The sequence below is a fragment of the Triticum dicoccoides genome, chromosome 6B, assembly GCF_002162155.2.
Source record: "Triticum dicoccoides isolate Atlit2015 ecotype Zavitan chromosome 6B, WEW_v2.0, whole genome shotgun sequence".
NCBI lineage: Eukaryota > Viridiplantae > Streptophyta > Magnoliopsida > Poales > Poaceae > Triticum > Triticum dicoccoides.
Window position 1 is genome coordinate 706,966,352 of NC_041391.1, and position 14,646 is coordinate 706,980,997.

Below are 14,646 nucleotides of genomic sequence, written 5' to 3' on the forward strand. Positions count from 1 at the left end.
GGGGGGGGCTAAAACCCTAAACCTGTGGCGGCCTTTAGTCGCGGTTGGCCAGAAGAACCGCGACTAAAGGTCCTCCGCCCCGACGGCCGCCTGGCGCCCACGTGGACGGGCCTTTAGTCGCGGTTCTTAAGGAGCCGCGACTAAAGGTGGGGGGCTTTAGTCGCGCTTATTTGGTCGCGGTTGCGCAACCGCGACTAATGGCAGTTGCGAACCGCGACCAAAGGCCTTTTTTCCACCAGTGCTAGAATTGACTACGGAGAGACTCTCTGTGTACACCGAGTACTACTATTTATGAAACTTCATCGATCGCCCTCGCCTTCGTCGCTCTCCATCGATCAACGCCCTCTGCGAGTCGAACAACGTTAACGCCCGCCCGGCCGCCGACCAGATGGACGGGACCGATGGCAACGGCATCTGCTTCCCTTATGATGTGCTCCTCGACATCCTCCGCCGTCTCCCCTGCCGCCCGCTCGCCGAGTCCCGGCGCGTTTGCCGCACGTGGTGCGCCATTGTCGACGCCCACAGGCTCCTCCTCCCGCACTTCTTCCCCCGGGGGCCGTTCCCCGGCATCTTCACCAGCAACTACGGATGCGCCAATAAATCCTCCTTCTTCGCCCCGTCCGCACCCGCGCGTTCAGAACAACTACTTGGAGCTTACGACGGGCCTATCTTCCGGCATCCTCTCTTTCGGCACGACACCTTATCCGTGATCCACTGTTGCAACGGCCTCCTTCTCCTCAAGAACAGGTTACGACATCATCTTTATGTGTGCAACCCGGCCACTGTGCGAATCGCTAGCCTGCTGCCATTGCCAGAGAAGGAGACGTGGCTATTTGTCGAGGGCATGTTCCTTGCCTTTGACCCGGCCGTGTCGCGGCACCATGAGGTTTTCCTCCTTCCAAAGGGAAAGATCCTACCAGATGAAAAAACCCAGCCACAAACTTGGGCCGACGTTAATTTGGAGCAGCTGCACTTGCCTATATTGTTTGAAGAAGAGAACCTAGCTGAAGAAGGCCAAGAGGAGATAGACATCACATATCATCTTGATTCTGCAAGAGATTTTAATACAACACCACCGTCAGATGTGATCTCTATATTGGTGTTCTCGTCACAGACCAATCAATGGGTGAACCGGGAGTTTGTGCCGGGGCATTACGCCCCTAGGAAACTCTATGACATGGTGATCACGCCACACCCTAGTCACGTGAAAATATGGAAGTCGGCCGAGTACTGGCAGGGGTCGCTCTACGTACATTGCTGGAACCACATCCTTTTGATCCTGCGCAACTTGGAGGGTGTGTACAACATGGCCCAATTACCAGGTATAACTTATATTGATGAACACACAAGTTGGTCAAAGTTGCTCGAGAGCTCTGTCGTAGCGAGTTACGAGAGAGGGGTTCACTATGTGGCACACGACAAAATCCAACTCAAGGTATGGACACTGATAACATCAGATGATGGCCAGGTTGAGTGGATGCTAGCACACCAGGCAGAGCTTAGTCACGAAATACCACAATGGACTGAGCCTACAGTGCCATGGAAGACCGTCGAAAACAACAAAGCAACTGCTAGCCTGTTTGAACCTTATAACATTGAGGATTTCATGTATGATGAGGAGGATGGCCAGAGCGACACAACTGATGATCGTGATGGGAACGATGAAAACGACGAAGCAAAAGACATCCATGAGGCGGATGGTGGTTTCGATGGTACAACCAATAATGTTGATGATGATGGTCACAGTGAAGAAGATGCTGCTCACGAGGATGAAGATGACAGATTTGAAAGTGAAGAGAGCTTCGAGTCCTCTTGGGACTCGGACTCGGACAACTTCATCGACCTACATGAAAGTTCAGAAAGCATGTCACGGGATTACAAGATCATAGGATTACACCCGCATAAGGAAGTCGTGCTCCTCCAAACCCATGGCGCCGTTACAGCATATCATATTAGGACCACGAGAATGCAATATTTAGGCTATGAGCTCCTTAGGAACCCTTGCTCGAATGCCCATGGCATCGGTGCTGCGTTCCCTTACCGCCCATGCTATGTTGATGCGCTTCCGGCGACTAAACTACCGTATTCCCATTATGGTTGGTGACCTGCCTCATAGCGTGTAACTCGATCTACAAGGAAGAACATGCATGATGAAGATGGACCAAGGTTGCACATGGGCTGCATTGGGCCTTCGAGGATGGCATGTGGGGACAGAGCCCACTTGGTCGGTCAACAGATTGCAATATGTACCATCCAATTCATTACTAATACTGAACAAATATACACCGCTTTTTCACTTTCTTGATTGTGATAGCACCTACTCCAGATTGTACATGTTTCTCTTGATGATCATCATCAGTATCTCTCTTGGCCAGTTGCTCTTGATGAGCAGCAGGCCGATGCTGGTGACGATAAGCATCGCCGGGAAGCCGAACTGGAAGTGGCTGAAAAAGGAGAGGGTGTAGCCGAACTGCTAGGATCGGCGCGCCTGCTCGCACACAATCAGGTTCGCCGTCGACTGCAGCAGGGACAGGTTGCCAGCCACCGTGCTAACCCACGCCAGGATCAGCCACTCGTTGGTCTCTAAGGACACTGGGGAGATCAGCACCCGCCGAGGCTGCCACCCGTGTGCCGAGCAGCAGGACTGCAACGAAGCACAAACACAAATGCAGAGTCTGCCAGTTTGTGGTGCAGGGGATTTGGAATGTTCAGTACGGTTCTCTTCTTTAGCAGAATGGGTGATTGGCCTCTCTGAAATTTTTTGGGACCGACGTCATCTAATGCATTCAGACATCCAAACTGAATCATGCCATCGTTTCATTTACCAGGTTACTGTATTCAGATTAATTGTGATATATTGTAATGTTTTGGAAGCAACTAGGAGTATTAGATTTGCACAAAACATCCGGCAGACTGACAAACTGGCTAACATCTAAAAACATCCAGACTTCCATGCTGAATAATGCTAACACAAATTCACATATGCTGGACAATGGACATGGACTCGAGGGGAGTTGTACCACGTGTATATAACTCAACGTGTACGTATATTTATATGTAATGGATACGCCAGCCGTATATGAGTCGGAATTGGTTGAATACCTTCCTGTATGAGCTATGGCAGTTCCACAAGAGCGAGCATGTTCCTCGCCCTAGTGACTACACAGGTGTTGTAGTCATGCATGGAAATAGAGCCCGTGTACGCATCTCATCCTAATCATCAGACAAAACACGTACGTACACACGCACGTACTCCCCCCGTTCCGAATTAGTCGACTCAGATTTGTCTAGATACGGATATATCTAAACACGTTTTAGTGTTAGACACATCCGTATATAGATAAATCTAAATCAACTACAGTATTTTGGAATGGAGGGAGTATGTGTCTGCTCGCGGACGATGCATGCATGATGCTTCCAGGTCTGCCTGCAGGCTAGCCGCTTTAAAATACCTTGATTCATTCATTCATTCATATCAGGTCAGCTCCAACTAAACAACGCTCGGCCGCAACCGCAATATAGTGTTGCTGCTGTGTTGCTTTTTTGTTTTTGTATTGCTCTTCCTTTCGGGCATGGCTAGCTAGCCAGCCCTAGCAGTTTGCCTGCTGGAGCCTGGTCATCCAGGAGAGATGCTAAGCTGTGACCGAATGATTTCTTAAATATAATAATAAGCCTGGATTATGCCCACTAGCAATGCAATTAGAAGAAGAAGAAGAAGAAGAGAACAATGGCCATGCATGCAATGATGCAAGAGAGGATTATTTTTTCTTGTAATAACCTAACGAGGAAAAAAAATGAAGAGGGGAAGGTGTGCACGTGTGCAGCGCAGGGCCACGCTGTCCTCTCCGGCGCCAGTGGGTGACCGAACCACACTACCCCCACCGCTAGTTTATTCCCTTGCGTACGCGTACGGAGCGGCAACACGTAATTACTTAATTAAAATATAAAATACACAAACAAAAGCGGCTAGGGAAGATTCGCGCGAAAAGCCGCCAACGGACTAGCGGAGACGGAAAACGGTGAGAAAGGGAAAAAGAAAGAAAGGCGCCTTTTTCACCGGGGGGCCGCACGAGGGGCGCGCGGCGGGGCGGCCTCTCCCTCTGGTCCGACGCCGGCCACCGCGGGCTCGGCGTACCCGTGCCGCCGACGGGCGGGGCCAAGGAGAGGCCTGACGGCGACGTGGATGTGCGGGTTTGTGCGGCCATGATTGCTGGCTGGCTCTGCAATCCTCTGCCTCACCGCACGCACATGATTTGGCGGAGTGAAAAGAACATAAAACTTACTTTTCTTACCCCCTTTGTTCAGAGTTACTTGTCATGGAAATCGGATGCCTTTAGACGTACTTTTAGTTTTAGATACATTCGTTTTTATTTATTTCTGTGACAAGTAATCGAGACGGAGTGAATAGTATCAACATAAGTTTTTCGACTTGGCGGATATGAACTTAAAAAAAGGACACACGCACCATGTCGCACGCGTAAAGCTATCTAAACTCGATGGAAAAGAGAGTGCACACATATCCTCCGTAGCATACTGTATGTGTGGATAAAATGTTTCTTACTACAAAGATAACAAACAATGTAGTACGTATAATGGACTAAAAAATAACCGTGCGGCCTGTGCAACGGGCCACACCAGCAACCGTGCAACATGTACACCATACTATAGAAGTAACCGCGGCATGTGTAATAGGCTACGAGAGCAACAACACATCGTGTACAAAGGACCACGAAAACATGCGGCACAATGCAACACGTGTAACAGACCACCGAGTAACCACGTAACATGCGTAACAAACTTCAAAATAATCAGGTCATGCGTGTACAACTCACTACAAAAGTCGATGTGCATCATCTATAACACACCAGAAAAATGAACCTGCGGCGGAACCATCAGCATGATCATTATTTCGTTGCTCGTCCAGGATCCGTCACCTCCACATTTCACGAGCATTTTCAAGCAATTTGACACAGCTAGTAATTGCGTGCCTGCAATACACGCTGATATTTGGTAGGCTATCAACTGCACATTGTATTAGGCAGGATATTAGTTTCGCGTCAATTGCATGTGTAGCGACTATATATATTACCATTACGAACGATATTAACTACATGCTAAATACATTAATCATTTAACGCTAGAACAATCTGGATCGTTGGATTGGCATGATTTGATGACTGGTATAGATAGAAGTTTTTCAATGCCCTTTCAAAATGAGCTTTTGGCAGGGCATGAAATCCTTCCTTTTTTTAGGAGAACAGAGAGAAGTAAAGCAGGCAGGGGCAGGATGGTAATTCCGCGGGCGGAGGGCTAATGGCGTGTTTGACTCGGGCAGCGGTATAAGAATCCCCCACTCTAAAAAAATTCAATTAGTTCCATTCAGTAATCATCATAGGCGAGTCGAGTCCCCTCCAGTCCCCAACCCCCTCCTCCTCCTCCTCGCCGTCGCCGCCGCGCTCGGATCCGGCGCCGCCCAGGGCTCCCCCGCCCCGATCCCGCCGGTCCATGCCGCCGCCGCAGCTCGCCGCCTGATCCCGGGAGGCGGGAGCGAGGAGGGGCGGCCGCTCGCTCTTCTGGTCGGGGAGGCGTTCCCCCGCGCCGCTCGGGGGCGGAGGGGAGATCCGCCCGATCCGCTGCTCCGGGGCCGTCTGCTTCGGCGGTGAGGATCCCTGTCCTTGCCTGGACTCTTCTTACTCTGCTCTTGCTTCTGATTTTGCTCTGGTCTCTGATGCGAATCTTCGCTGCTCTCCCTGCCCGTCCATCCAGCTCGTCGGCCGCCGATCGATCCCGTTTCTTCGGCGATGGAGCGTGGGAGCGAGATGAGGCCCGTGCACAACAGCGTCGACACCGTCAACGCGGCGGCCGCGGCCATTGTCACCGCCGGGAGCCGCAGGCAGCCCACCGTGGAGCCGGTTCGTGCTTCAGTCTTGTCCTCTGTGTGACTTTTTGTTATCCTACATGTTGCTACTGGCTGGGTCGTTTAGCGAGCTTGCTCTGATCATTATGCTGTTGCGCTAGAGTCCGCGGTTGCTTAGTAGCTGCATCGTCTGTCTCTGTTTTTGAATTGGAATCGCTGGTTTGGGTACCTCACATAGTCGACTGCTACTTTGTGCCATCTGATTTGTGGCATGACGAGAGCTCGGCATGATTGATGCATCTCGTCATGATATTACATGGTCGCCAACTCACATGTGCATGCCGGGTACCTGCTTGCTGCGTAATAGATACACATTCTGTACAACTATTAAAGTTCAAATGGGAAACACATGTTACAGATTACTGACTCCATGACTCCATGTGGTGCCTGGTAGTACCTGGTTGCTGTGTAATAGGTACATGTTCTGGAGGTTTGCTTGCCTTTTCTTCACTAATTTGACCTGTAATCTTTGGTAACATCGTTTAACAATACGTGGTGGAAGTCTCAGGACTTTTGTGGTTGGCTAAACTGATAGGAAATCAAGTTTTGCACCTGCCCTGTATTCTTTTTGGGAGTTGTAATAAAAGTTTTTTCTTCAGAAGATTATTTTACTGTGTGCCACCTTTGGCGCCAGATGAAACATACTATCAGCACTGAATACTTGCATGGAATTAAGGCCATAGCTGAAACGGTCAGTTTGAATTCTTGAGAGGACCAGATGGGACAAAAATATTCTCTCCTAGCTGGCGATATGCCACCAGCTATTATTTCGGTTTTTAATCCCTGGCGTTAGTTACTCCCTTTTTTAATGCATGGCCTGCTGTTTAGGCATTCGTCCTGTTATGTTAGTTAGTCACAGTTTTGTCTGTTCATGAAAAATTAAGGTAATGTGGTGCACCTATGATTGCTACTCTCCAGTACTTTTAGCTTGGACCACATGAAACAAATGAGTATTCCTAGTGTCCGTCTTATTACAATAGCAGCCGGCACTTGCTGATGTGAGATCCCTTTGTAGTGGAGCTATGATTTCAACCCTGTGACTGTAAGTGAGGGCTAACTAAATAGAAGAAAACAAGTATGTGGTATCTATAGTTACAGTTGTGGCTGGAATTATGGTTTCTCCCTTGTTTACAACTCCATCCGGCTGAGCTATCTGTTGTAATTTTGAGTGACTTGTATGATTTACTTGTACTATTTTTTCGGTTAGTTTCAGGCTAAGCAGCATGATGTTTCACTTCTCTATCTTTCATCACACTCATGACTGCAGTAATTGTGTAGCATGGCTCGTATATCGTCTTCTGTTTTCTTAGAGAAGTTACATGTTGTTGGTTATACTGAGGAGCTAAGGGAGACAATTTAGTAAATGTATATGTCTGAGAAAAGTGCACATGATCCTGATTATACATAGGCATTGAACTCTTCAATTCATACTTTATTAAGGTGCCTTGTTTATTTATGAACATTTTATGCTGTCACATGCTATATCCTTTGTTTAAAGACTGCATAGTGGCAACTCTTTGTTTCTGTACTAATGAGCAGTGTTGTTCATTTGCAGAGAAGGAAATGGACTGATTGGTTGAGCGCATACTTCTGCTTTGGAGCTCAAAAGAATGACCGGCGCATCAGCCATGCGGTCCTTGTCCCAGAATCTGCATCTCAGAGGATAGATGCGCCGGCACCAGAAATTCCAAATCATCCACCTCCCCAGGTCTTCCCCTTTGTTGCACCTCCATCATCGCCCGCCTCTTTCCTCCAATCAGGATCTGCATCTATTATACAATCACCAATGGGCCCTCCATCTTTTTCGCCTCGCTCGCCAAACTCTCCGTCACCCACAGGTCCTCCATCCATCTTTGCTATTGGGCCATATGCACATGAGACACAGGTAGTCTCCCCTCCAATCTTCTCAGCCTTCACAACTGAACCTTCAACAGCTCCTTTCACTCCCCCACCAGAGTCTGTTCATCTGACAACCCCTTCCTCGCCTGAGGTGCCATATGCAAAGCTTCTGACTTCACTCAACAGCAGCAAGAATGGGGAAAGGGGTGAACTCCACTCATACCATATGTACCCTGAGAGCCCAATAGGGCGTCTCATATCTCCAAGCTCTGCTTGTTCTGGCACCTGCTCCCCATTCCCTGACCCTGAGCTGCAGACTTCCTCACACAGCACTTTCCCCTCCTTCCCAGTTCGTGAGCCCCCAAAGATCCTGGATGGCGAGGGCATTGCTACACAGAAGTTGATACCTCGCCATATGAGGAATGGCGGCTCCCTTTTGGATGGCCACATTACAGCAGCTGTACCGGTCGTGGACTTCTCTGCAAGACTTCAAAACAATGATCATGCTATGGATCACCGGGTCTCATTCGAGCTGACAGTAGAGGATGTCGCCCGCTGCCTGGAGAAGAAGACCGCTGGAGAATCTGCTGCATCATCTTTCCACCTTCCATCCAGCAATACTGGGGATCACTCCAGAGAGTCCAATGAAACAAGGGCAGGGCTGTACGTTGATGAAACATACCATGACCTGCCTGAGAAAGCACGGCGCTCCCTGTCCCTCCGTCTGGCCAAAGAGTTCAAGTTCAGCAACGTCGACGCCCCTCATGTGGAGGAGACAGGCGCGCTCGGGTCCGACTGGTGGGCCAACGAGAAGGTGGCCGCGATCACAACTGAGCCAAGGAAGAGCTGGTCCTTCCGTCCAGTGGCGCAGCCAGGGGTCAGCTAACCGCCGCACTGACCATAACCTTACAACAGGAAGATACAAGTTTCTTTTTGCTTCTTTTGCTCCTGCAACAGTTGCCCCGTTCCCCAGGCGCCATCTTAAAACTGCAGGAGACGCCAAAACCTATGCAAACATTCAGGTTGTAGTGGCAAGTTAAAAGGTTAGATATAGTGGTAAGTAATTCAGTGTCCAGCTAATCATCATTCATATAAAGAGACCAAAGGTGGTGATGCATGCAGATCCTGGAACCCTCCCCCCATGTGTTGTTGTTGATGTTGTTGTTATTGTCGTCGTCGTCGTCGTTATAAAACCAAGACGCAAATACTTTTACCGTCGTAGCGTGTGTTGTAATCCTCTTTTAACTCGCTTGCTGCTGCTGTTGGACTGATGATGCTGTTTATGTATGTACATAATAAACCTAGCCAGAATTGTAGAACTGTTTCGTCTCAGCAGCATCGTCAGATGGAGCCATATTGTACCCTGATGCTCATCTCACATGAGGAATTACTATTCTGCCGTTTGATTGATTGGGGATAGGCATCAGAAAGCACTAGTCTGATGTTCATCGCATGAATCTTCTGTTCCTGTTGGTGATAACATAGAAATTACAAGAAGGATCATGTTATCATCCAGGCTGTGCCTTGGTTGAACCATGTTTCTGATGCCAATATTTTGCCTGGCACCATCGAAGGAGTGCACAGAGGTCGGCAATGGCGCCAATGTTGATATTTTTGTGACGGTGCGCAGCAATTCGGCTCTTCAATTTAACTTTTCTGGGGTGATATATATGTTGTTCTGCTTCAGTTTGCAAGAACCTGAATAAGACCAAAATGACAGAAAGAAAAAGAGAGATCCTGAAAGGGGGCCTTCCCCCTCTTGGAGAAGTCTGCAAATCTCTAGCCGGAAGCTACTACTGTCTGACGCATGAGATGAACCACCAGAGATATCACAAGGAGATCACGAAACGGCAGTAATGGTACACTAGTACTCCCTCCGTAAACTAATATAAGAGTGTTTAGAATACTAAAGTAGTGATCTAAACACTCTTATATTAGTTTACAGAGGGAGTAATAACCAAATATCATGACCCCCAAGAATCGTCAAGGGGTGCCATTACACCACAGAGTCAGTCTCAACCAGTTAAAAGGAGAGAGAGAGAGAGAGAGAAATGTATGTCTTTGGAGAAGCAAACAACAACGGCGGCGGCAGCAACAACAACAACAACAATAATATGCGGACGACAACGAGTTCGGTTCTCATCTCGTCCCGTCGTACTAACACGGGGGACAATTTTTGATGATCGTGTCAATCTTGGGTCCTAACCCCAAAAATAAAATAAAATGTGGAGGTGAGCTTGTAGGATTGATTAGTGTAGGCCGGCCAGGTGGCAACAGGAGTGCATTAGGTGGCACCAAGCTTCATTGTGAGACATCAATCATGTGGTGATATTTTTCTCCTCTTCTTCTTCCTGGTGGGCCCAATAGGTCAGCATCTCGACCAATCCACATCCCGTCGAAAGCGAGCCGGCGCAGCAGGAAGCAGGAAATATCATTAGAACTGTTCCCCTCCCTCTCCATGATCATCAATAAGGTAAGTTTAAGGAGAAGCAACAGGACATTATTAGTTTTAAGGTGGTGATGATCAATTAATTAAGGACAGGAACATGGGGGGTGTGCATGGCTGAGGGTTCAGACAAGTGACGGATAACGTTGATCCGGCACCAAACATAACCAAACCAACCCAAATCCCATCCCACCACCCTCCACATCAGCAATCAATAATCTAATTCAGCTCCCCCCCTCTCCCTTCGCCGTCGCGCCACCCCCGGTGAACGCGTGCACACCTCCATCTCCATCTCCATCGCCATCGCCGTCTCAGGGCCCGACGGTGTTCTCGCGATTTTCGCCGGTTAATCATTGTGAGGCCTACATTAGTAGGAGACTAGTAGTGATACCAAATGTTACCTCTCTGGTAATAGAATGGTATCCAAGGATGACAGTTACCTCTCTGGTAATAGAATAGAATCCAAGACCCCTTCAAAAAAAGAGAATAATATCCAAGACAGTTACTTCTGTGGCTAATCAACCTGTCAATTTTGTGCCAGCCGAAGGTGAAAGTGACCTCACTAATTACCACCCTAATCATTCTCTACCACCAAGTCAAGAACAAGTCTTTTTGTGCCAGTACTATAACTTTTCACCTCTCCTTGTCATGCACCATTGCCCAGCCGAAATCAAAGCCCAGTGGTAATCCTAGTTTAAGGAGGGAAACAAGAACAGAAAGAGTGATGCAAAAAAATGTATCTTATTCCCGGCGCCACAAAAATCCAAGGCCGGTCCACCTCCATGGCAAATTCTCAACAGCATCCATCACCATTAATCATGGCCATGCATGTGAGGATGCGGTGAGAGCACCGGAGCAGAGTTGGTCCAGCTCCGCATGTGAAGATATTATTTCTCTGTTTCTGGAAATACAGAAAATATTTTCCTCATTTGGTTGCAGACATCTCCCTGTCCGTCGCATCGACTGGTGGGGAGAGCGGCAGGGAAATAATATCCATGGCGGGCAATCTACTAGGAGGCCATGTGGAGCTCGCCAAGTGGTCAATGCCTCCTTGCCAAGTGTTCCATTGTTAACTTGTTCACCTAGTGGCGACTAGTTTCTCCACGAGCTCCACGAGCAGACCAGCTCCCCCCTCCTCCTCCTCACTCGTGTTCTTGGGGAGGATCCATCCATGGAGATGGAGGCTTCTAGCTGATGAGGCTGGTGGCTTCTAGCTGAGATTGGTACGTACGTGCTGTTGGTGCGTGCATGATTATCGCCGCTTGCGCCCCCACCATTAGTTGGTTGGAGCTCGCTCCGCTTCTTGTCCAGCTCTGTTCTTGCGAGCCGGTGGTTGCAGATCTTAGCTCCTGTTCGTAGCTTGCTAGGCCACAGATTGCAGATTTCTTTCTTTCTAGGTGGAGGATTCGTTAGTTAGGTCGCTCGCTCTTCTTGGATCGAATCTCGAACGACGAGAGGAGATTCTTGCAGATTCACTAGTGTAGAAATTGGATCTTGGGGGGCAATGGCGATGGAGCCGGCGGTCAAGGTGGCGCTGGGGACGGCGGCGTTCGGCATCTTCTGGGTGCTGGCCGTGTTCCCGGCGGTGCCCTTCCTGCCCATCGGCCGCACGGCGGGGTCGCTGCTGGGGGCCATGCTCATGGTGCTCCTCAACGTCATCACCGCCGACGAGGCCTACGCCGCCGTCGACCTGCCCATCCTCGGCCTCCTCTTCGGCACCATGGTCGTCAGCGTCTACCTCGAGCGCGCCGACATGTTCCGCCACCTGGGACGCGCGCTCTCCTGGCGGAGCCAGGGCGGCAAGGACCTGCTCCTCCGCACCTGCGCCGTCTCCGCGCTCGCGTCGGCGCTCTTCACCAACGACACCTGCTGCGTCGTGCTCACCGAGTTCATCCTCAAGATCGCCCGCCAGAACAACCTCCCGCCCAAGCCCTTCCTCCTCGCGCTCGCCTCCTCGGCGAATATCGGCTCCGCGGCCACCCCCATCGGCAACCCGCAGAACCTCGTCATCGCCGTGCAGAGCGGCATCTCCTTCGGTGACTTCGTCTTCGGCATCCTGCCCGCCACCCTCGTCGGCGTCGTCGTCAACGCCGCCATCCTGCTCTGTCTCTACTGGCGGGAGCTGTCCGACGAGAAGTGCGTCGACGTGTCCCACGACGCGCTCCCCGCCGAGGTCGTCGATGAGGACGACGTCACCTCCCACCGCTTCTCGCCGGCCACCATGTCGCACCCGCGGCGCGGCCGCCTCCCCGACGGCTCTGTTCTTCCCGAAGCAGCCGGCTGCGACGCGCACTGCTCATGTGAGCCGGTCAAGCCCAACGGCGACGTCGCCAAGGCGGCGCCCGGCGGCGTCGGGATCCACCAGAGGCGTGGCTCCGCCGCAAGAGTGACGACCAAGGAGGAGGATGAGTACTCCTGCTTCAACTCGACGGAGGAGAAGGAGGCGGCCATGGACGAGGAGTGGAAGAACAGGCTGTGGAAGACCTGCGTGTACGTCATCACCTTCGGCATGCTCGTGGCGCTGCTGCTTGGGCTCAACATGTCCTGGAGCGCCATTACCGCCGCCCTGGCGCTCATCGTCCTCGACTTCAAGGACGCCCGCCCCTGCCTCGAGAAGGTAACTGTCTCTCTGTCTGTCCGTCTGCAGTTAACTGAACCAGCAGGTGTCTGTCTACAGTTTAACTGAACCAACAAGTCTGCAAAATGAATTCATCAGTTCCCATCTTGAAGGATTTTGTTTCAAAATTGAAATAATTCAAATGATTTGATCCAATTTGACAACTGTTTAAACCAAATTAGATTTCTCCTGGAGTTGTTCTTTCTGAAACTAAAACCCACACCAGAACTACTAACTACTGTACATCATTGTTGCTTACTGTGGTGCTGCTGAAAAACAAATTTCAGGTCTCCTACCCACTGCTGCTCTTCTTCTGTGGGATGTTCATCACCGTGGATGGCTTCAACAAGACCGGCATTCCGAGCACCTTCTGGGAGTTCATGGAGCCCTATGCGCGGATCGACACGCCAACCGGGGTGGTCATCCTCGCCCTGGTGATCCTTCTCCTCTCCAATGTCGCGTCGAACGTCCCGACCGGTTAGTTCCTCTCCCACTTCCCATTTCCTGACTGCCATTTCGACGCCATTTGTCATAATATATGGAAATCAGAGTGAATCTTATCTATTTTTGTGCAAATTTCATAGATGATTCCAAACTGTAATTAATCAGACTGTAGTAATTAATCAGGGACACCAAACAATGGCATGATTCATTTTTGGATCAGTTGTGCAATAATTTCTGAATGTGTTAGATGCTAGCCAGACTGTCAGGTCCCAACTTCTATCAGATCGGCCAATCATTCATTCTACTAAAGAACAACAGAACCAGCTGAACATGCCAAATTACATGCACCATAAACATACCAACCATGCTACTGACAGACTCTGCACTGTGTTTGTGCTTCATTGCAGTCCTGCTGCTCGGCGCACGGGTGGCGGCCTCAGCGGCGGCAATCTCCCCCGCGGCGGAGACCAACGCGTGGCTGATCCTGGCGTGGGTGAGCACGGTGGCCGGCAACCTGTCCCTTCTAGGGTCGGCGGCGAACCTGATTGTGTGCGAGCAGGCGCGTCGGTCCCAGCAGTTCGGGTATACCCTCTCCTTCTTCAGCCACCTCCAGTTCGGCTTCCCGGCGACTCTCATCGTCACCGGCATCGGCCTGCTGCTCATCAAGAGCAACTGAACAGAGTCCTCATGATTATCAATACAACAGCAGGAGAAGAAGACATGATTCATATGGATATATAGGCATGTAAATTTTTAAAATTGTGAATGTTGGGGCCGTCATTTGTGGCCTGTGGGGTAAGTCTTGTACCGTAAAGAAAAGCTGGGAGGCCCCCGAGCACGGATGATGCCATTCATGGTGGTGCTCGGAGGCTTTTTGGGTTGTACATTTTACATATATTGAAAAAGAGGAGGAGAAAGAAGAAGAGGAAGAAAGATGTAAATGAGTAGTTGCTATCTCAATCAAGTAAGTAAAAGGTGTATATTTGTTCAATATTCAACATGAATTGGATGGTACATATTGCAATCTGTTGACCGACCAAGTGGAAAAAGATCATGCATGCATCCAGCTTGACATGTGGCCCCTCTTCCCCACATGCCTTCCTCAAAGGCTCAATGCAGCCCATGTGCAACCTTGGTCCATCTTCACCATGCTTGTTCTTCCTTGTAGATCGAGTTACACGCTACGGGCAGGTCACCAACCATAACGGGAATACGGTAGTTTAGTCGCCGGAAGCGCATCAACGTAGCATGGGCGGTAAGGAAATGCAGCACCGATGCCATGGGCATTCGTGCAAGGGTTCCTAAGGAGCTCATAGCCTAAATATTGCATTCTCCTGGTCCTAATATGATATGCCGTAATGGCGCCATGGGTGGAGTAGCACG

At 50.0% G+C, this 14,646-nt stretch overlaps 2 protein-coding genes across 2 annotated transcripts; both read left to right on the forward strand.

Annotated features, from left to right (window-relative positions):
- The first annotated feature begins 5,402 nt into the window (after positions 1–5,402).
- On the forward strand, positions 5,403–9,166 carry LOC119324919. The gene is made up of 3 exons (XM_037598684.1): positions 5,403–5,659; positions 5,767–5,912; positions 7,473–9,166. Exons 2-3 carry the CDS (start codon positions 5,802–5,804, stop codon positions 8,640–8,642), a joined length of 1,281 nt encoding a protein of 426 aa, XP_037454581.1. The 5' UTR covers positions 5,403–5,659; positions 5,767–5,801; the 3' UTR covers positions 8,643–9,166.
- Positions 9,167–11,223: 2,057 nt separating this feature from the next.
- Positions 11,224–14,289, forward strand: LOC119324921 (silicon efflux transporter LSI2-like). The gene is made up of 3 exons (XM_037598686.1): positions 11,224–12,819; positions 13,107–13,296; positions 13,671–14,289. Exons 1-3 carry the CDS (start codon positions 11,707–11,709, stop codon positions 13,937–13,939), a joined length of 1,572 nt encoding a protein of 523 aa, XP_037454583.1. The 5' UTR covers positions 11,224–11,706; the 3' UTR covers positions 13,940–14,289.
- Positions 14,290–14,646: the final 357 nt, after the last annotated feature.

What these genes read in the sequence shown, in the direction of transcription:
- LOC119324919 (XM_037598684.1), top strand. Translation starts at nt 5,802, where the DNA reads ATGGAGCGTGGGAGCGAGATGAGGCCCGTGCACAACAGCGTCGACACC. An exon ending in GGCAGCCCACCGTGGAGCCG is followed by an intron (nt 5,913 to 7,472) that starts GTTCGTGCTTCA and finishes GTTCATTTGCAG; the next exon opens with AGAAGGAAATGGACTGATTG.
- LOC119324921 (XM_037598686.1), top strand. Translation starts at nt 11,707, where the DNA reads ATGGCGATGGAGCCGGCGGTCAAGGTGGCGCTGGGGACGGCGGCGTTC. An exon ending in CCCGCCCCTGCCTCGAGAAG is followed by an intron (nt 12,820 to 13,106) that starts GTAACTGTCTCT and finishes AACAAATTTCAG; the next exon opens with GTCTCCTACCCACTGCTGCT. An exon ending in CGCGTCGAACGTCCCGACCG is followed by an intron (nt 13,297 to 13,670) that starts GTTAGTTCCTCT and finishes GCTTCATTGCAG; the next exon opens with TCCTGCTGCTCGGCGCACGG.